The 23,100-nt window shown below is 46.1% G+C and overlaps 1 protein-coding gene across 1 annotated transcript in view; it reads right to left on the reverse strand.

The window, feature by feature from the left end:
* Window positions 1–4,445: 4,445 nt before the first annotated feature.
* Window positions 4,446–23,100, reverse strand: part of ZRANB3 (zinc finger RANBP2-type containing 3) — a 182,395-nt gene continuing 163,740 nt past the window's right edge. Inside the window, exons 17-21 of the mRNA XM_069732850.1 lie at window positions 18,826–18,968; window positions 16,827–16,970; window positions 9,972–10,311; window positions 7,899–8,030; window positions 4,446–4,629 (exon numbers count right to left, since the gene is read on the reverse strand). Of these exons, the coding sequence (XP_069588951.1) occupies window positions 4,531–4,629; window positions 7,899–8,030; window positions 9,972–10,311; window positions 16,827–16,970; window positions 18,826–18,968 (858 nt within the window). The 3' untranslated portion in view covers window positions 4,446–4,530. The remainder of the gene's footprint in view (window positions 4,630–7,898; window positions 8,031–9,971; window positions 10,312–16,826; window positions 16,971–18,825; window positions 18,969–23,100) is intronic.

The raw sequence follows: 23,100 nt of genomic DNA on the forward strand, positions 1-23,100 counted from the left end.
GCCATCCGGTATTTGAGCACGAGTTTCTCTGGCTTTTGATGTATTTGGTCAGAGGTGATGACTTTTGCAGAAACAGACTTAATATAACTATACGCGGCTGATTGAATAGACTGTATATAACTATACGCGGCTGACGGAATAGACTGTATATAACTATACGCAGCTGACGGAATAGACTGTATATAACTATACGCGGCTGACGGAATAGACTGTATATAAACTATAGACTGTATATAACTATACGCGGCTGATTGAATAGACTGTATATAACTATACGCGGCTGACGGAATAGACTGTATATAACTATAGACTGTATATAACTATACGCGGCTGACGGAATAGACTGTATATAACTATAGACTGTATATAACTATACGCGGCTGACGGAATAGACTGTATATAACTATAGACTGTATATAACTATACGCGGCTGACGGAATAGACTGTATATAACTATAGACTGTATATAACTATACGCGGCTGACGGAATAGACTGTATATAACTATAGACTGTATATAACTATACGCGGCTGACGGAATAGACTGTATATAACTATACGCGGCTGACGGAATAGACTGTATATAACTATACGCGGCTGACGGAATAGACTGTATATAACTATACGCGGCTGACGGAATAGACTGTATATAACTATACGCGGCTGACGGAATAGACTGTATATAACTATAGACTGTATATAACTATACGCGGCTGACAGAATAGACTGTATATAACTATAGACTGTATATAACTATACGCGGCTGACGGAATAGACTGTATATAACTATACGCGGCTGACTGAATAGACTGTATATAACTATAGACTGTATATAACTATACGCGGCTGACGGAATAGACTGTATATAACTATACGCGGCTGACTGAATAGACTGTATATAACTATACGCGGCTGACTGAATAGACTGTATATAACTATACGCGGCTGACAGAATAGACTGTATATAACTATACGCGGCTGATAGAATAGTCTGTATATAACTATACTCGGCTGACGAAATAGACTGTATATAACTATAAAAGGCTGACTGAATAGACTGTATATAACTATACACGGCTGATAGAATAGACTGTATATAACTATACGCGGCTGACTGAATAGACTGTATATAACTATACGCGGCTGACGGAATAGACTGTATATAACTATAGACTGTATATAACTATACGCGGCTGACAGAATAGACTATATAACTATACGCGGCTGACAGAATAGACTATATAACTATACGCGGCTGACAGAATAGACTGTATATAACTATAGACTGTATATAACTATACGCGGCTGACGGAATAGACTGTATATAACTATACGCAGCTGACGGAATAGACTGTATATAACTATACGCGGCTGACGGAATAGACTGTATATAAACTATAGACTGTATATAACTATACGCGGCTGATTGAATAGACTGTATATAACTATACATGGCTGATTGAATAGACTGTATATAACTATACATGGCTGACGGAATAGACTGTATATAACTATACGTGGCTGACGGAATAGACTGTATATAACTATAGACTGTATATAACTATACGCGGCTGATTGAATAGACTGTATATAACTATACATGGCTGATTGAATAGACTGTATATAACTATACATGGCTGACGGAATAGACTGTATATAACTATACGCGGCTGACGGAATAGACTGTATATAACTATACGCGGCTGACAGAATAGACTGTATATAACTATAGACTGTATATAACTATACGCGGCTGACGGAATAGACTGTATATAACTATACGCGGCTGACAGAATAGACTGTATATAACTATACGCGGCTGACAGAATAGACTGTATATAACTATACGCGGCTGATAGAATAGTCTGTATATAACTATACTCGGCTGACGAAATAGACTGTATATAACTATAAAAGGCTGACTGAATAGACTGTATATAACTATACACGGCTGATAGAATAGACTGTATATAACTATACGCGGCTGACTGAATAGACTGTATATAACTATACGCGGCTGACGGAATAGACTGTATATAACTATACGCGGCTGACGGAATAGACTGTATATAACTATAGACTGTATATAACTATACGCGGCTGACGGAATAGACTGTATATAACTATACGCGGCTGACAGAATAGACTGTATATAACTATACGCGGCTGACAGAATAGACTGTATATAACTATACGCGGCTGACAGAATAGACTGTATATAACTATACGCGGCTGACAGAATAGACTGTATATAACTATACGCGGCTGACAGAATAGACTGTATATAACTATACGCGGCTGATAGAATAGTCTGTATATAACTATACTCGGCTGACGAAATAGACTATATAACTATAAAAGGCTGACTGAATAGACTGTATATAACTATACGCGGCTGACTGAATAGACAGTATATGACTACGCGGCTGACTGAATAGACTGTATATAGCTGTACACGGCTGACAGAATAGACTGTATAAAACTATACTCGGCTGATATACCGTACAGTCTATGTACAGTCTATTCTGTCAGCCGCGTATAGTTATATACAGTCTATTCTGTCAGCCGCGTATAGTTATATACAGTCTATTCTGTCAGCCGCGTATAGTTATATACAGTCTATTCTGTCAGCCGCGTATAGTTATATACAGTCTATTCTGTCAGCCGCGTATAGTTATATACAGTCTATTCTGTCAGCCGCGTATAGTTATATACAGTCTATTCTGTCAGCCGCGTATAGTTATATACAGTCTATTCTGTCAGCCGCATATAGTTATATACAGTCTATTCTGTCAGCCGCGTATAGTTATATATAGTCTATTCTATAACTATACACGGCTGATGAATAGACTGTATATAACTACGCAGCGGACAGAATTGACTGTATATAACTATACTTGGCTGACGGAATAGACTGTATATAACTATGCGGCTGACTGAATAGACTGTATATAGCTGTACACGGCTGACAGAATAGACTGTATAAAACTATACTCGGCTGATATACCGTACAGTCTATGTACAGTCTATTCTGTCAGCCGCGTATAGTTATATACAGTCTATTCTGTCAGCCGCGTATAGTTATATACAGTCTATTCTGTCAGCCGCGTATAGTTATATACAGTCTATTCTGTCAGCCGCGTATAGTTATATACAGTCTATTCTGTCAGCCGCGTATAGTTATATACAGTCTATTCTGTCAGCCGCGTATAGTTATATACAGTCTATTCTATAACTATACACGGCTGATGAATAGACTGTATATAACTACGCAGCGGACAGAATTTACTGTATATAACTATACTTGGCTGACGGAATAGACTGTATATAACTATATGCGGCTGATAGAATAGACTGTATATATCAGCCGCGTATAGTTATATACAGTCTATTGTCAATCAGCCGTGTACAGTTATATACAGTCTATTCTATCAGCAGCGTATAGTTAAATAGTCTATTGTCAGCCGTGTATAGTTATATACAGTCTATTCTGACAATAGACTAACTATACGCGGCTAATAGAATAGACTGTATATAACTATACGCGGCTGATATACAATCTATTCTATAACAAGTCAGGTGCTTTGTTCTGAATTTTCCCCTCTTTTTGTGATAATTGGCGCTGTGCTCGCCCTCCCCGTGTGCTGAGCGTCACCTCGGATATTCGGAGCATAGTAACAATAATTCTATGCCGCCGCGAACGTCCTGGAGATGAGGAATCTTCTCGTCGGGGCGTTTCTATTATTATCGCCTCCTTTCATCATTAGTGCTTTTTGTTCATTAATTATTTAGAGCATTTTATTAACTGAACATTTTTATTGCCGACGATTTTCTCTTCCGTTGTAAATGACGACGATCGTGTGTTATAGGTAATAGGGACAATATATTACAGGTTTTTAATATGATCCTTAAAGGAACAGATCCTCTTATCGCATAGGAGCTGATGCATTGTGAGACATCAGTCACGTATATCTCTGTCTATGGAGAGGAGGAAACACAGGACAGAGCCTGATCCCGGCCTAATGGCTGATGATCTCGCCCTTTGTGGGTCCCGGACGTCATTGGCACGAACATTACACTACCGACCATCTCAACTCCACTACCTTTAACTAGGAGATTGTGCTGGGATCCTGCTGGGAGAGGGGAAGGGAGAGCTGCTAGAAGCAGGGCATGGACGCAGAACACTTTCTAGGTCAGGGGTGTCAAACTGCATTCCTCGAGGGCTGCAAACAGGTCATGTTTTCAGGACTTCCTTGTACTGCACAGGTGATAATTTAATCACCAACTCATTATTTGTGTAGGTGATTAAATTATCACCTGTGCAGTACAAGGAAATCCTGAAAACATGACCTGTTTGCAGCCCTCCAGGAATGCAGTTTGACACCCCTGTTCTAGGTTTTCTTTGTGGGCCCAATGTTTTTTTTTATTTTATGAAATTCAATGTAATGTAATAAAACAAATCTCCTTTATTTTATCCATAATTTAGAAGTTGAGAAAAACAAGAATAAGATTGATACAACAAGGGGACACGTTAGACTTTGGTAAAGAATTTGGTGATATCAGATCCGTACTTGGAGGCCACGGAAAGTTTCTTGGAGCGACTCCTCTCTTTTGCTTGATGAGCTGTTCTCTGGAAAGACACAAAAGTTCTGATTATTATAGCGACCTGCACGGAGGTTTATTACTTCAACGAAGATTGATAGAACAAAAATATTTTTATTTTTTTTTCCCTCCCCGAAACAGCACCACTCTTCGCTATGGCTGTGTCTGGTATTGCACCTCAGCACCTTCACTTTAATGAGGCTCGGCTGCAAAACCTATTTCTAGAAAACAAAGGCAAATTTGTCCTAATCCTGAACAATCCAATCAGATTCCCCATATCGGCGCCTGTAGATTACACCCCGTTCTAGGCGACCATGTACCTCTCCTCTCCCCCGCCTCGTCGCACCCTGGGGCGCCTCGTCTCCTCGCCCCCGCCAGCTCACATGCACCGTTTAAGGTTTGTCTTTAAGGAAACTGTTTGATAAGGAAACGAGAAGAAGCTTCAAAGCCTCGAAATGCGCAACGATTCTAATGAGACAAACTAAAGATGAGCGGCTGAAGATAAATGTGTCGGCACCAAACCTGCCCCCAAATATCACATCCCCGCAGGTCTTGATATCTGCACGTAACCTGGATTTTGTGGCCATAATGTGAGCAAAGCGCGATGGCGATCTGTGCACTGCGCCATGGACTACGTCAGTGCTATAACCATAATGCAATATGAAGAGACGGAGGAGCCACAAGTGAGATGTTTCATGGAGGAAGTTGAACCGTGGAGCATTGCCGGTGACACTCGGGGAGAACCCTGTGATTCCGGCAGCGGAGGATCCATACATTGCAATAAGAGCGCGGGATCCTGTAATGACTTGTTCTGTAAAGTAGGATGAGCCGGCAGCTTTTGGCAGCGGCGTCCATCGAGTGCCTCATCAGCAGCTCCTCGGGAGCTTCTGAGGTTGTCATCAGGCCGTTATCTCGGCGGACACGCTGCTGCCGCTCACCCAAATTGCCTCATTAGTGATCGAGAATATCCAGAAATTAGAAAAAGGCAGATAATGAGGCGGCAGAAGAGCGGCCAGAAAAATATTAATAAAACACCCCAATTAGAGAGCGGAGACTTCACTCTAGCAGGGAATCCGAGGCGAGAACGACGGCCTCCACTTCTGGGGTGTAAATCGGTGGATAGGACGTAAAATACCTGAAGGATGATGATGGTGGTAGTAGTGGTGGTGGTTGCTGAGAGTGTGCTAATCTGCAGCGAGGGCGCAGCGCCCACGTCACCACCGGATCGCAGCGCTGTCACTGGAATGGACACGGGTGCAGAGCGATCGGCAATTCTGCTCCTTCACCACAACACGTCATTCTATGCCGCTTGTATATGGAGCATGTAGAAGAAGTGCCTAGTGACCCCCGGCAGCCCTCGCCTCTCCATGTGACTAAGGTCAGACCCCCGCTGAGCCAAGGAAATGAGTAAACCCCTTTAATTAAACTCTGTTTTAAAAGAGTTTTCCGATTTTAGATGAAAAGATTATATATATAATATATATATTACAATATATTTCCTTCATCAATAATAGGAAACCGCCATTGTTGACTTCCAGGGTGTGAGAATCAGTTCTAATCTTGTGATGGACACAGATCGGCAGGGCTCGTTACAGGCGACACACGGGGCTCAGGGGCTGCCGAAGTGCGTTATCTAACAAGCCCACCCTCGATGGGCCCAATTCATCCAACAAGCCCACCCTCGATGGGCCCAATTCATCCAACAAGCCCACCCTCTATGGGCCCCATTCATCCAACAAGCCCACCATAGATGGGCCCAATTCATCCAAGTCCACCATCGATGGGCCCAATTCATCCAACGAGCCCACCCTCGATGGGCCCAATTCATCTAACGAGCCCACCCTCGATGGGCCCAATTCATCCAACGAGCCCACCCTCTATGGGCCCAATTCATCCAACGAGCCCAGCCTCTATGGGCCCAATTCATCCAACGAGCCCACCGTCGATGGGCCCCATTCATCCAACGAGCCCACCATCGATGGGCCCCATTCATCCAACGAGCCCACCATCGATGGGCCCAATTCATCCAACGAGCCCACCCTCGATGGGCCCAATTCATCCAACGAGCCCACCCTCGATGGGCCCAATTCATCCAACGAGCCCACCGTCGATGGGCCCAATTCATCCAACGAGCCCACCGTCGATGGGCCCAATTCATCCAACGAGCCCACCGTCGATGGGCCCAATTCATCCAACGAGCCCACCGTCGATGGGCCCAATTCATCCAACGAGCCCACCGTCGATGGGCCCAATTCATCCAACGAGCCCACCATCGATGGGCCCAATTCATCCAACAAGCCCACCATCGATGGGCCCAATTCATCATCTGCAGGTTTTGTTTTTTTTGCCACGTCACTTTTCTTTTTTTGTCTTGTGCTGTTCGTTGCAGTTTTTAGTGCCAAATTCTTAAAAATGGCACAAGCACTTCATGAATTTTGCGCATAATAAAAAGCTCGTTATGGCTCTTTAACATTTCACAAATGGTAAGAGCAAGTGCCGCGAACGTTCACACCCAAATTTCTGGTTTACAGAAAACACTTCAGGAGTCGACTGGAAAACATTTGCATAGAAGTGCTGCGTCTTCTTCAAAGTTCACAAATACGGAATCGTCCGGGATCATCTGGATTACAATGGCGCAGGGATGACAGCAAGCAGAGGTCTTAAAGTGAGCAATGACTACACTGACGAGGATCGCCTGTACTTGTAGATTCTACAATACTCCCTGAACGCGCGGTTTCTTGGAAATCCTCAGACAGAGCCAAGAAGACAGGAGACGACTCCATCATTTCCCAGTACAGGAGCCGGCTCCGTCTCATCTACATCTTCCCGGCTGGGGGTCGTGTGTGCAAAGCGATATGGGGGTCACTGAACAATATTGACCCCGGGAAGCTCAGATTTCTTGACGGATAAATCAGAAATTCAATTTCAGGAGTTAATTAATTTTTATCATCCTGCAGATTAGCGCCCAACGGCGGGTCACGGGGGTCAGCGACTAATGACATTTCTAAAATGTCGGAGGAGTGTTCCTATGTTTTATACATCAGACACAGGGAGAGAAAATACCGACCATATAAGATAGAAAACCGTATTTACACTTAAGCGTATTGTTCTTACATTCGGTGACAGCGATGTAGCAGAGCAGAGTTTGTCATTAATCACTCAGAGCCGCATTGTTCTTACTGCTCAGAATGTAAGGGGTATTCCTGTCTGGAGAGAAGTCCCACCTAGTGCTCCTGTGAGTGCAGACCCGGCTCTGCTACATCTCTCCATAAGTGACACAACGCAGCAGGGCCTTACCTCTCGGTGACACACGGTGCACAGAGTCTGCAGGTTGTCCAGCGCACACTGTCCGCCCCCGCCATACACGGGTCTGATGTGGTCCACCTGCCAGAACTGCCCCTCCGTGGGGCTCCGGATCAGCTCATTTAACTGCGAGGAAAGATCAAGTAGTTACATGGTGAAACCTGGACGACTCGCGGCCGCGTCTCTGAATAAATGGATGTACTGCGGAGAGCTGACGGCCATTGCAATGCAAACATGAACGCGCTTTGTACAAGACCGAGGCGGCCGCAGAGAGGAAGCCGGGCCGAAACCAAGTATCGAGTAACTGATGATGAAATGCAAATCTGTCACTTTCCCGCAGAGGCCGAACTTTTCATTTTGTTCTTTTGCAATGAGTTATAGTGTGGCCACTAGAGGGCAGTGGAGTTCTAACAACGGCCCCCACCTTCCTGGTATAAACCCCCACCCCTCCCAAAAAAATAGCCTAAAAAGGGAAGCACTGAAGCAATGGGCTAATTCTTAGAATAACATCATTGGTGCTAATTTTATGTCAAATAGCGCCGCCCCTGTGCACAGGTTGTGTGTGGTATTGCAGCAGCTCAGCCCAACTCATACTTAAGGGGTTGTCTCATGTAGTGAAAACAACAATTCTTATTAAAAGTTCTTTCTTCACTCTGAAGTTGGCTGGATCGCTGCGCCCCTCCGATGCCGCAGGGGACGTCTCTTTTTGCAGCTTAGTATGGGAGAGCGCAATTTAGACCAGTGGCACAAACAACCCTCTTCTCTGAACGGTCAAAATTCAAGAGTGCACCGCTCCCCAGCAAGCAGAAGCCAAGAGGCGGGGGAGCGTTGTGCTCCTGAATCTAGAAGATGTGACAACGCCTTTAATGGATCTGAGCGGCAATCCTAGACACAACTGCACAGTTTTTTGGTTTGTGTCCCTTTAAAGGGAACCTGTCACCCCCAAAATGGAAGGTGAGTTAAGCCCACCGGCATCAGCGGCTCATCTACAGCATTCTGTAATGCATTCTGTAATGCTGTAGATAAGCCCCCAATGTATCCTGAAAGATGAGAAAAAGAGGTTAGATTATACTCACCCAGGGGCGGTACCACTGCGGTCCGGGGCCTCCCATCTTCATTCCATGACGTCCTCTTCTTGTATTCACGCTGCGGCTCAGCCGTACTTTATCTCCCTGTTGAGGGCAGAGCAAAGTACTGCAATGCGCAGGCGCCGGGAAAGGTCAGAGAGGCCCAGCGCCTGCGCACTGCAATACTTTGCTTTGCCCTCAACAGGGAGATAAAGTACGGCTGTGCCGGAGCCGCAGCGTGAAGATAAGAAGAGGACGTCATCCTATGAAGATGGGAGGCCCCGGACCGCAACACCCATCGTACCGGACCGCAGCAGGACCGCCCCTGGGTGAGTATAATCTAACCTCTTTTTCTCATCTTTCAGGTTACATCGGGGGCTTATCTACAGCATTACAGAATGCATTACAGAATGCTGTAGATCAGGGGTGTCAAACTGCATTCCTCGAGGGCTGCAAACAGGTCATGTTTTCAGGATTTCCTTGTACTGCACAGGTGATAATTTAATCACCTACACACATAATGAGTTTGTGATTAAATTATCACCTGTGCATTACAAGGAAATCCTGAAAACATCACCTGTTTGCAGCCCTCGAGGAATGCAGTTTGACACCCCTGCTGTAGATAAACCCCTGATGCCGGTGGGCTTAGCTCACCTTCGATTTTGGGGGTGACAGGTTCCCTTTAAGCAGTGCTCCTCAGCCTGGGGCTCTCTGAGTAAATGGAAACCTACAACTCCCAGCATTCCTGGGCAGCCGCCGTCTGGGAGTGGTAGTTTTGCTGTAGATCTGGTTGCTGCTTGCCATTTACAATCATGTCGGTTGCTGTTGAACAGGACACTCTGAGATGACAGATTGCTTTCATTCATGTGCGTAATCTGCTGCTGAAGAGCAACTGACAAAACTATGAGTAACCCTACAGCGGGCGAGAAAATCTACAAAGGAAGATGCGATGAGCTGCCTGCAACCACTGATCGCCCCGCCATGTTCTCGGCAGCTTTACCTGATCTATCGGAAGTTGTGCCATCCACGTGCTCTCCAGCAGTCCCTTCCGCTGACTCGGGGGGGCGTCCCGCACGCTCAGGAACAGCTCGTGTGCGTTCAGGCAGCACTGCTGGCACACCCCGTGCTCCGTCTCGAACACTTTCGCCCTCATGTAGCTCTGGCTGGAGCGGATCAGAAACTCGTCCTGACATTTGCGGCTGCAGAATCGATTGTCCCAGGTCGCCGACGCGTTTTCCTGGCAATAAACGCAGAGAGGGACTCCGGCGCTGTCCACCGCTTGCAGGTAGCCTTTACCTTCAGCGTCCGCCGCGGGCCCAGCGTCCTTCACATCTTTGCTCCTAATATTGGAAACATGATGGTAAGAGGCCGAGGCGGCAGAATAATCACTGTCTTATTACCACTTCACGCTGAGAAACTAATAAGAGGCAGAGCGTCGTTCAGGAAGTCGGGCCAGAAAGGAACGCTTCATTCTCCGACATTGTGCATATCGCCCATTGAGCGCCCTCCATTAAAGTCGCCATCCATTTGGCTTTAACCGCCGTCTGACTGCGAGCCCCCCGCAGATATCCCATCGCTCGTCGGCTATATTTACCCTCATATACCAGAACGCGGATGAATTATTTATTCACACCTCGTAAACAGTGAAAGAAGAGATGGACGGACGCAAAAATTTCATTTTAAGCGGCTCCTGGGTCTACGGTGATATGTGGAGGCGGGCGGGATATTCTGTAGAGACGCCACATAGCGGAGCGACACAGGAATATGACCCTGTACACCAGAGGGCGCCGTCCCTGCACCTCCTGCTCGGGACCCCCTCAACCATAAAATGACAAAGGGGACCCCCCGTCCTGGTGGTTCCATCCTGCCTCATTTATTACATATAAATGATACTTCTCATATCAGCCTTTTACTCCAGGTCCTCCGATCACCTGAAAAAGGTGAATATAAATCAGGGCTGATACACTGTAACGAGCACTGCACCAGTGTCGGGCAGACCTAATATAGACCTGGTTATCATCATCTGTAAATAAACAGGAACGCTTGCATTCACCGGCAGCAAGCGGAGATCTTGAAGAGTGAGAACAGATACAACAAAGGGCCAAGATTCATCATTTGCAGTTCTGCTGACATTTGGCACAATTTTTTTTTTCATTACTAGATTTTTTTATCTACTTAATTTATTTTTTGATTATTTTTTATGATAGAACATTCTGATTAAAAAAAAAACTGGAAAGAAGCAAAAAAATAAATAAAATGATATATTTTGCTATTCTAAGATATTTAATAATTTTTTTCCCGTTATAATTATTATTATGCCAGTGGCGAATCTGTCGCCATAACAGCACGTACGGGCGGCCATTAAGGGATTAGATTCCCATCAGCCGGAAGCAGCGGGGGACTCCGCTCTACAACATCCATCATCCCCTTTAAGAAGTCACATGTGAGGGCGACTCGGGGTCACTTTAGGGTGCCACGGTCGATAATCACGTCCTCTCCCCGCTGTGAATCATTTCTCTGGCAGCCATTGATTTTGTCTCGGTTTCTCGTCTTCATTACTTGGTCCAGAACAGGAAATTAAGCCGAAATTTGCGAGCGGTTTCATGTCGCCCGTCTGCTCGCCCGGTTGTTAATAATATAAAAAGCAAACTTCATTACACGGAGGACTGAGCAATTAAAGCGAAACCTGCGCGGCCGCAGCCTGCGCTCGCCACACTCCATAGCAACATTCCATAGATCTGTTGTCTCCGGAGACACGAACATAACAAGTTCATCCACACTAATGTATGCAAGTGGTGGAGCGCAGATCCCGCTGTGTCCCTCCACCGATATCTCCGCACACCCATCCCTAATTCACTGCCTCGTCCCCAAACAGCCAAAAGTTTCATTGGCTGCTCTCCCCAACACAAAAAAACACAAGTCAAATAAAGGGTTAATAAAAAAAAACTTTCTGGAACTTTTCCATGCATTGTGTGTTTATAAAGTGTTGATTTTTTTATTTTATTTTTTTTTAATATTTACTAGGGGTCAGTCTCAGCAGAAAGGATTTGTTGATCATCTCCACCTCCTAACATTGTGATGCTTAAGACTTGTAATGTGTCTTTATAGTGGTTAGAGCAACGTGTTTCCTTACAGACAGCTCCAAATCCCTTGCATGGAGATAAAGCATATTATTCTGTGTGCAGCCACCACTAGGGGGAGCTCCCTGTATACAGAGATACATGATAAGATCCTGTCTGCAGCCACCACTAGGGGGAGCTCCCTGTATACAGAGATACATGGTAAGATCCTGTCTGCAGTCACCACTAGGGGGAGCTCCCTGTATACAGAGATACATGATAAGATCCTGTCTGCAGTCACCACTAGGGGGAGCTCCCTATATACAGAGATACATGATAAGATCCTGTCTGCAGTCACCACTAGGGGGAGCTCCCTGTATACAGAGATACATGATAAGATCCTGTCTGCAGCCACCACTAGGGGGAGCTCTCTGTATACAGAGATACATGATAAGATCCTGTCTGCAGCCACCACTAGGAGGAGCTCCCTGTATACAGAGATACATGATAAGATCCTGTCTGTAGTCACCACTAGGGGGAGCTCTCTGTATACAGAGATACATGATAAGATCCTGTCTGCAGCCACCACTAGGGGGAGCTCCCTGTATACAGAGATACATGATAAGATCCTGTCTGTAGTCACCACTAGGGGGAGCTCTCTGTATACAGAGATACATGATAAGATCCTGTCTGCAGCCACCACTAGGGGGAGCTCCCTGTATACAGAGATACATGATAAGATCCTGTCTGTAGTCACCACTAGGGGGAGCTCTCTGTATACAGAGATACATGATAAGATCCTGTCTGCAGCCACCACTAGGGGGAGCTCCCTGTATACAGAGATACATGATAAGATCCTGTCTGCAGCCACCACTAGGGGGAGCTGCCTGTATACAGAGATACATGATAAGATCCTGTCTGCAGCCACCACTAGGGGGAGCTCCCTGTATACAGAGATACATGATAAGATCCTGTCTGTAGTCACCACTAGGGGGAGCTCTCTGTATACAGAGATACATGATAAGATCCTGTCTGCAGCCACCACTAGGGGGAGCTCTCTGTATACAGAGATACATGATAAGATCCTGTCTGCAGCCACCACTAGGGGGAGCTCCCTGTATACAGAGATACATGATAAGATCCTGTCTGCAGCCACCACTAGGGGGAGCTCCCTGTATACAGAGATACATGATAAGATCCTGTCTGCAGCCACCGCTAGGGGGAGCTCCCTGTATACAGAGATACATGATAAGATCCTGTCTGCAGCCACCACAAGGGGGAACTCCCTGTATACAGAGATACATGATAAGATCCTGTCTGCAGTCACCGCTAGGGGGAGCTCTCTGTATACAGAGATACATGATAAGATCCTGTCTGCAGCCACCGCTAGGGGGAGCTCCCTGTATACAGAGATACATGATAAGATCCTGTCTGCAGCCACCACTAGGGGGAGCTGCCTGTATACAGAGATACATGATAAGATCCTGTCTGCAGCCACCACTAGGGGGAGCTCCCTGTATACAGAGATACATGATAAGATCCTGTCTGTAGTCACCACTAGGGGGAGCTCCCTGTATATAGAGATACATGATAAGATCCTGTCTGCAGTCACCACTAGGGGGAGCTCCCTGTATACAGAGATACATGATAAGATCCTGTCTGCAGTCACCACTAGGGGGAGCTCCCTGTATACAGAGATACATGATAAGATCCTGTCTGCAGTCACCACTAGGGGGAGCTCCCTATATACAGAGATACATGATAAGATCCTGTCTGCAGTCACCACTAGGGGGAGCTCCCTGTATACAGAGATACATGATAAGATCCTGTCTGCAGTCACCACTAGGGGGAGCTCCCTATATACAGAGATACATGATAAGGTCCTGTCTGCAGTCACCACTAGGGGGAGCTCCCTATATACAGAGATACATGATAAGATCCTGTCTGCAGTCACCACTAGGGGGAGCTCCCTGTATAGAGATACATGATAAGATCCTGTCTGCAGTCACCACTAGGGGGAGCTCCCTATATACAGAGATACATGATAAGGTCCTGTCTGCAGCCACCACTAAGGAGAGCTCTCTGTATACAGAGCTACATGATAAGATCCTGTCTGCAGTCACCACTAGGGGGATCTCCCTGTATACAGAGATACATGATAAGATCCTGTCTGCAGTCACCACTAGGGGGAGCTCCCTGTATACAGAGATACATGATAAGATCCTGTCTGCAGCCACCACTAGGGGGAGCTCCCCGTATACAGAGATACATGATAAGATCCTGTCTGCAGCCACCACTAGGGGGAGCTCCCTGTATACAGAGATACATGATAAGATCCTGTCTGCAGCCCCCACTAGGGGGAGCTCCCTGTATACAGAGATACATGATAAGATCCTGTCTGCAGTCACCACTAGGGGGAGCTCCCTGTATACAGAGATACATGATAAGATCCTGTCTGCAGCCACCACTAGGGGGAGCTCCCTGTATACAGATACATGATAAGATCCTGTCTGCAGTCACCACTAGGGAGAGCTCCCTGTATACAGAGATACATGATAAGATCCTGTCTGCAGTCACCACTAGGGGGAGCTCCCTGTATACAGAGATACATGATAAGATCCTGTCTGCAGCCACCACTAGGGGGAGCTCCCTGTATACACAGATACATGATATGATCCTGTCTGCAGCCACCATTAAGGTACTGTCACACTAGACGATATCGCTAGCGATCCGTGACGTTGCAGCGTCCTCGCTAGCGATATCGTCCAGTGTGACAGGCAGCAGCGATCAGGCCCCTGCTGGGAGATCGCTGGTCGGGGAAGAAAGTCCAGAACTTTATTTCGTCGCTGGACTCCCCGTAGACATCGCTGAATCGGCGTGTGTGACACCGATTCAGCGATGTCTTCACTGGTAACCAGGGTAAACATCGGGTAACTAAGCGCAGGGCCGCGCTTAGTAACCCGATGTTTACCCTGGTTACCAGCGTAAAAAAACAAACAGTACATACTTACATTCAGCTGTCTGTCCCTTGCCGTCTGGTTCCTGCACTGACTGCTGGCCGTAAAGTGAAAGCAGAGCACAGCCACAGCGGTGAGTCACCGCTGTGTGACTCACCGCTGTGCTGTGCTTTCACTTTCACTTTACGGCCAGCAGTCAGTGCAGGAACCAGACGGCAAGGGACAGACAGCTGAATGTAAGTATGTACTGTTTGTTTTTTTACGCTGGTAACCAGGGTAAACATCGGGTTACTAAGCGCGGCCCTGCGCTTAGTTACCCGATGTTTACCCTGGTTACCGGGGACCTCGGGATCGTTGGTCGCTGGAGAGCTGTCTGTGTGACAGCTCTCCAGCGACCAAACAGCGACGCTGCAGCGATCCGGATCGTTGTCGGTATCGCTGCAGCGTCGCTAAGTGTGACGGTACCTTTAGGTGGAGCTCCCTGTATACAGAGATACATGATAAGATCCTATCTGCAGTCACCACTAGGGGGAGCTCCCTGTATACAGATACATGATAAGATCCTGTCTGCAGCCACCACTAGGGGGAGCTCCCTGTATACACAGATACATGATATGATCCTGTCTGCAGCTACCAATGATATATATGTATATGTTTGTTACATGCAGTCAGAATTGTATTTAAGGAGGAGCCCTTTTGCCTGTTTCAGTAAATACACTGCATTGTGCTCTCCCTCTGTTATTTCTTTTGGAAAAATAAGAATAAACAGCTGGGTGTTACTATTTCTTTACTCAAAAGGGGTTGTCTGGGCAAAATAAATCTTTGCCAAGGGGTTCAGATATGCAAAAAAATGACAAACTCACCTACTAGCACCCACCGGTATCCAGTGCAGGCTGCTCCGTGGTCTGCGCAGAGACAGGAAGAACTGATGTCACTGCTCCATCAGACCGCTGCAACCTGTGATTGGCTGCAGCACTCAGATGACTGAGCAATGCATAATAAAACATCTGATGATGCGCTGCTCACCTTACTGCTGCAGTCAATCACAGGCAGCAGTGGTCTCATGGAGCAACGACATCAGTTCTTCCTGTCTCTGCGCAGACCACGGAGCAGCCTGCACTGGACCCCGGTGTCTGCCGGCAGGCGAGTGTTATTTTTTTTACATTTCCTGCCCCTGGGCAATGCTTGATTAAGCCTGGACGACCCCTGTAATAGGTGTGTTCCTGCACAGTCCGACGCTAGGAGCGCTGCTTGGCCTCTGCTGGTTAGATGCGAGCACCCAGTGGCCACTTTTTGCAGACATTTCCAGGAGGAGCAATAGAGGGAGCACACAATGTGTTCTATGGATTGCTATATTTGGGGGAGGATGACTATTTACTAGATGTCAGGAGGGCAGAGAGGTCGTCTTCATATAGTATCGGAGGATGTGGAGTTAGGTCCGGCCGTCCCTCTTGGCCAGTTAGAGTGACCCCCTGCTTTGTTCCTAGGGTTATATCCCCTCTCATTGGGAGTCGGGGTCCTTTTTTTTTGCTCAGACTATAAATCCCCTTCACATGTAGATTCCGTGCTTCCCATTTTGCTGCGGAACACGAGCAATGGCAGAGGCAATCAGCGCAGGCGGCACAAGTTCAGTACGGCGGTAAACAAGCTTCTTGATTTATTTTTTTATTTTCTTACTATTTTTTCTGTTTTTCCGAAAAAATGACAAATTAAAGTGAATCTTTAAAAAGTCGATGTCGTCAACGAAAAAAAAAAAAATAGTGAAAAGTCAGAGGAATGATGAGAGCGGTGCAGAGGTTGGGGTTGATGGCTGCATCTGTCAGCCAGCGCTGCACTTACCGTGTGGGGGGTCCCGCAGCTGTACGCAGAGACACCTTTTCTCTGATGGAGGACGTGCGCTCCCTGCTGACAAGCCTCACACTTCCCCCGCTGCTCTGAACTTTGCTTAATGAGGCGGCAGCGACATCTTCTTTGGTCAGGTACCTGCGATCAAACAACAGCAGCATGTGTCACCCCATTACACTGAGCGATGTGGTGTGTGTGATACCGCGCCGGCACTCGATCATAGCTGCAGTGCCACGAGCGCTTGCTCGGCTCTGCCGCATATTCCTCTATTTAAATATTGATTTTTTTTCTGGTTTGTAAAATGTCGTCTTCAATTTTTAACTAAGGGGAGAAAATAGCGAAGAACGTGTTCTGCTAATTGGGAATAGAAGACGTGGACATTAGGGCCTGGAGAAAGATGTGCTATCTGCAAAGCGGCGCGGCGGGCAGTGAAAGCGCCACGAACACACGCTGGGAGCAGGGGGTCTGCATAGTGGAAACGCACAAAACAGACATCAGCTCCGAGTGTCTGACATGCGTGTGCGCGCAGAGGATTACAGACGTAGGTGAGCGGAGATTGTCATTTGGTACAACTCATCGATATCCACTTCATGAGTGATTCTTACATAGGACTGCAAGATCTAGATAGGGCAAGGTCGTCCTTGAGCAGATATGATGGCACCTGTCATCGCCAGATATCACAAAGGATCGGGTGTTGACTCTGTGACGCATAGCACTGACACCCTGGCTGATAACAGGGAGTAGTAGCTTTTATGATAGATATGATTTAGAAGCAGCATCCCTTTAAGAACTGCCCGCACGATACGTGTCAGTTTTGTGTGATTTTCCTGTACGTATAAAGTTCTGGTTATGTGCTGAGATTATCTGGGTTTTTTTTCAAGATTTTTCATTGGGTTTTTTATTATTTAATTTGTTTTTTCTTATTTTTAGCCCTGCTCTTCTTCGTCGCCACAAGTCTTGTGTTGCTTGGCAACAAGAAAATTTAATCAAAGCGTAAAAAAAAAAAAAGTGCGACACAAAAACCCCGGACAGGAAAGCGACACCTGCAGCAGCGGCGACATGCGCCGGCGAAGTAATAAAGTCTAATTGAAGATATTATTCGGTAAGACGGGAACCGACGCCTGATGGGTCTGCGGGACTAAAGATTCCCAATATAATAACTATTTCGGAGCCCTGCGCTCCACTGTCCCTCCTCCGGGAATAGTGGGTGTTACCGGTCTCCCAGTCAGCGGGGGCGTGTCCTTATACACTATGACTCCGTCCAATCAGGGCTGACCGTGTCAGACTGGGCGGGGACAAGCATTTCACAAGATGAATGGTGACGCCCAATTGTCACTTTTGAAGTGTGTTAGTCTCATGCAGCCCTGGAGCGGGTGTCCAAGGACAGCCGAGCTCCTACTCTAACTGGCTGGGATCGTTTGTCCTTCTGTCTCAGGGTCAAGGGAGACGGCGATATAACCAAAGGGGCCTCTGCTCTCAAATCAGCGGGGACCCCCGTGGATTCAGGCCTGGGGAACCTAGCAAGGATCTCATTGCTGTCTGTTTATTACACAGTGCACGGGAAGTGTTGTCATAGGGAGAAAAATCATAATGGAATGCAGTAGTAAGCAAATGGATAACAAATGCAAAAAAAACCCTAAAATCATCGATCCTTAAGATCAAAATAAGTGATAAAAAAAAGTTTAAAATATGATAAAAAAAATTCTTTAACAATAATAACCTGAACAATAAATTTAAAGGGGTTGTCCAAGCGACACAATCTGGTCAACTAACTGCTGCAGTCAATCACAAGCCTTCAGGTGACTGAAGAAAGCAGCGGCATCACTGAAGCGGGTTAGTAGCCATTATATTTAATATTTTTTCTTTGCTTCTATAAATTTTAAGTCTGACAACCGCCCCTTTAATGGGGGAGTTCCAAGTGATATATGCTTGCCATACCTGGCTTCTCCTGTAATGTCAGTACGCGCCCTGTGACCCCGCTGAAGCCTCGTACCTCTTGGTGCTGCTGTGTGCCGAGTGCTGCCTAGACAGCTCTCCTGCGGCCAGCACGGGGCTGCTGAACATCAGGCCGCTCTTACGGATCATCCGCTGCTTCATGGCCGTCAGGCTGCTCCATTCTCTGACGAACCGGAGGATCTGGGGCAGAAAAGTCGCAGGGTCAGGAAATCGGCGCCTGGACTCGCTTTTTCTATGGAGATCAGCGTTTTCCTGATGCCGCTTATCTCTGCGCAGGTAACAAGGAGAAACCGCTGCAACGGTCAAACTCCGCTACATTTACATCAGAAAAATTGAGCTCTGCTACATATAGACAAATGTGGAACAATAGAGTAGACTTAAAGGGACCAGTCATTTACTATAAATACGTCATTTTTTGTTTACTCTGTGTAAATGTCGCCATTCTCCTGAATCCGACGATGTTTTTCTCTTGTTTCTGCGCTTTTCCATTGCGGAGATATTTCCTTTTTATATAAATCTAGTCATTATCCAAATGGGCGTGGTGCTCAACTCTTCCCCATAGGCGTTTTCTTGAGGACCACGCCCAGTTGGCTGAATAGACTGGATTTATATATATAGGGAAGAAGGGGTCGTATCTCAGGAACGGAGAGGAGCAGGGACAAAAGAAAAACATCGCCGGATTCAGGAGAACAGCGGCATTTACACTGGGTAAAAACATGACAGATTTATGACAAGTGATGGGTCCAGCTGCACTGGATAATCTGAACCATGTTAATTAAAAAAAATGCATCTTTCAAAATTAAGAAGGAGTCAAACACAAGACTCGCACTGAGCTCTGCTACGCTGCACAATCTTGGCTCTGCTATGTTGCAGACATCATCCGTGCAACTTGCTGACAAACTCACCTCCGCTACATATCATAAACTCAGCGACGCAACATCTCCGGTTTCTAATGCAGAAACTGGCAAACTCAGCTCTGCCGTACCTGTAGAGCCGCAGTCCCATGTAAAGCCAGATTTAAGACCCCCATGATCTTACAAGGACACTAAATTGTAAAATCTGCTCCTACGTGAGACGTTCTCGGCTCTGCTACATCTCAAGGAGCGAATCCGGTAACAGAACTTTCTAAACCGAGTATTTATCACCGGGAGAGCAAGTGTTAATCGGGAGGCCATGAATATTGATGAATTATCACAGTTGGTAATTCTGCAAATGAGAAGGAGAAAAGAAAAAAAAAATAGACTTCTTGGCGTTTGCATCCGCAGAAACATGTAGGTGTGAGATTTGCAAAAGGAGCAGAACCCGGGTTTATTTTCGGCCTCAGCAGACGTTACCAGCACTTGTCTGAATCTGCTGCACCACCAGAAATCACTTCTCTATATATAGGAGCCTTAAAGGGACCCCCGGAATCTGCCGCAGAGATGAGCGGGGGAGGGGGATCGGCGTCTATTGCTGTTTATTGTGCTGCTCTCATTAGGCAATTAATTGTTCCCGGCACAGATGCCGGATCACTGGCGGCCATTACTCACGGCCGGGTCTGCTGGGACTGGCGACATTTATACTGGGATTGGCTTGGACGTGGCCTTTCACTGGTGGGAAATATAAAATGTTAGACGCGATTAATAATGCATCTGGGTGAAATCAATACTCCGCACATGTCTGCCCAGGACACGTGACGCCGCACCGAGGGGTCAGTGCTGACATCTAGACGATCACGTGTAATACCACACTTCTCCACTAGTGGCTGCTGCAGGCAAAGTGAGCAGCAAATGTCAACTTCCAATTTTACCCCAATTTAGTACGAGACCCCTGGAGAAAAAAACAAAATGGATTTTGCAGGGGTCTGTAATGAAACTCATCTGAACTATGATGTAAACACAATGGGGGTCGGAATCGCTTTAAGAGAGTCCAGCTGCAATACCGGACACAACCTGTGCACAGGTGCGGCGCTGCTTTTTTTAAAAATAATCTTAGACATTTTAAACTGAAATTCAGCAATGAACAGATCCAATATGCCGTGCCACACGACTGCACCCAACGCCCGGTGTGATGACCACTTTTGCTTTATTTTTTTTCTTTGTTTTTTTCGTGTTTCTTTCTTGTCAATCAAGTGACATTACCAGTTACAGTGACTTCCGAAGACTTGTCTTCTATCAGACTAAACGGTCGCGGTCACAGACAATAATCCTCGGGGATGTGGGAGGGAACGGCGGAAAAAGCGCCAGTTATGGAGAAGTTATGGAAGTTGGACCCCGATCCTGATCTCGACCCAGGGTGGGATGTAAAGAACTAGAGGGAGGCTCAATAAAACTTATTAAGGATGGGTGACGCCTTCCTGCCCTCCAGGACACCTTTAATAAAACAGTAAGTACTAGATGGGGGAGGAGGGGGATGGAGCTGCAGTTTCTCAGCCTTTCAGTGGCACAGCTGGAGGCTTCCATGCATTTTCTAACAATATTTCCTGTTTTTCTTGGGGGCAACCACAGGAGGCGTGGCTTCCGAAGTATGAAAGGGGCGTGGCTTATTTGCAAATTATTTACAAAAGTATCTAGCAACATATGGGGCAAGGTTACATGTTAGATCACGGATTTAGGGACTTTTATCAGGAACCCTGAGACTTTTTTGCTGGAGACATTGTTGAAATTAGTGGCATTTTTTGGCACAGAGTCCAGGTGACACCACTGACACATGGCGGCGGCGGATATACTGGAGCTCGACACACTGTAATAAACGGATGAGAAAGAGGTGTTGGATCAGATGATGCAAAATATCCCAAAAACTGAAAACCCCCTTTCAATGCTTGCTGCCCCGGGTGCCTCCTGTAGAAAGCATAAGGGTATGTGCACACGATGCAGATTTAGTGCAGAACTGCAGCAGATTTTTCTGCAGCAGAAACACTGCAGAACTGCACTGTGATCACAGTACAATGTAAATCAATGTGAAAAAAAAAAAGCTGTGCACATGGTGCAGAAAAATCTGCGCAGAAACGCTGCAGATTTCAAAGAAGTGCATGTCACTTCTTTTGTGCAGTTCTGCAGCGTTTCTGCACCCCTCCATAATAAAAATCTGCAGGTGCGTTTTTGATGCGTTTTTAATGCGTTTTTTATGCGTTTTTTGTGCAGATTTGTGCTCAAAAAACGCATCAAAAACGCATAAAAAACGCATAAAAAACGCACCTGCAGATTCTGCCAGGAGATGCAGATTTAGTGCAGAACTGCAGCAGATTTTTCTGCACCAAATCTGCATTGTGTGCACACAGCCTAAAAGTTGTATAAAAAATGCACAGGACTTGAGCAAAACATCTATAGATACTGTAAATATTTGTGCAACAGTTCTGATGCTGTAATAATAAAACAAAGTTGCATTTATGATGCCGCTGCAGGGTTGGGAGGAGAGGCACTAAGCAAACATTGCCAAAAATGGTTTTGCAAATAATATTTTGTTCCTGCCACTCTTCCACCCTCTTGGAACTCAGGTGCAAAATAGCTCTCCCCCAAAAGGAAAAAATCCCCCCGCACCACCTGGAGATAGTTACCCTATAAAGTAAAGCATCCGACCCTGTAGGAGACACGTGACTTATGGCATTTGGCCAAACCAGAGTCTTCTCCAAAAGAAAGAATGGGTGTCTTATTTTTTTTGGATGAGTCTCCTGATTTAGGAGTTGTCCCAACTTGCAGATTATTATCTGGTTATATAAAATAAGAGATAACTTGCCGATTACTGGGGGTCCAACATCTGGGACTTCTACTGATCCCAAGAATGGGGCTCTGGAATTCCTCCTTAGCAATTCCTACGCATGAGCGAAAGTGCTCTATTCATTCTGTATGGGACCACCAGGATCATCTGGGGTCCCAGCAGATAGACCCCTAATCACTTCTCCTGTGGACATGTTGGAAGACTGGATAAAGAATCGATCGCTGACTTGTAGGGTGGATACTTACAATAGTTTAGCTTTCTTCCTTCTGGGGGAGAACTAATCTGAAGACTTTTTTTTATTCCTCAGGTGACATTGTCTATAAGATGCTCCACACAAGGTGGGGGTCTCCAAAACTAGCAGAATTGCCCTTTAAATCTAGGTAGACCTTGGTAAGTGTCCGGGTGTTTGGTAATTTGGCACAGCCTCTCGGTAACTGCTTCTACTATATAGATCCATCTATAGGAATATCTGAGGATTGGGACATCCATGTAGGCAGAGAACCCCTTTATGGCAATGCTGATTGAGCCCCTTCATAGTAGACATCCCCGCATGGCACCTAAAATATGGACGTAGTTTACGACATCTTGACCTAATGTTGAATTATTATGATACTTT

This window comes from Ranitomeya imitator, chromosome 7, assembly GCF_032444005.1.
Source record: "Ranitomeya imitator isolate aRanImi1 chromosome 7, aRanImi1.pri, whole genome shotgun sequence".
Lineage (NCBI taxonomy): Eukaryota > Metazoa > Chordata > Amphibia > Anura > Dendrobatidae > Ranitomeya > Ranitomeya imitator.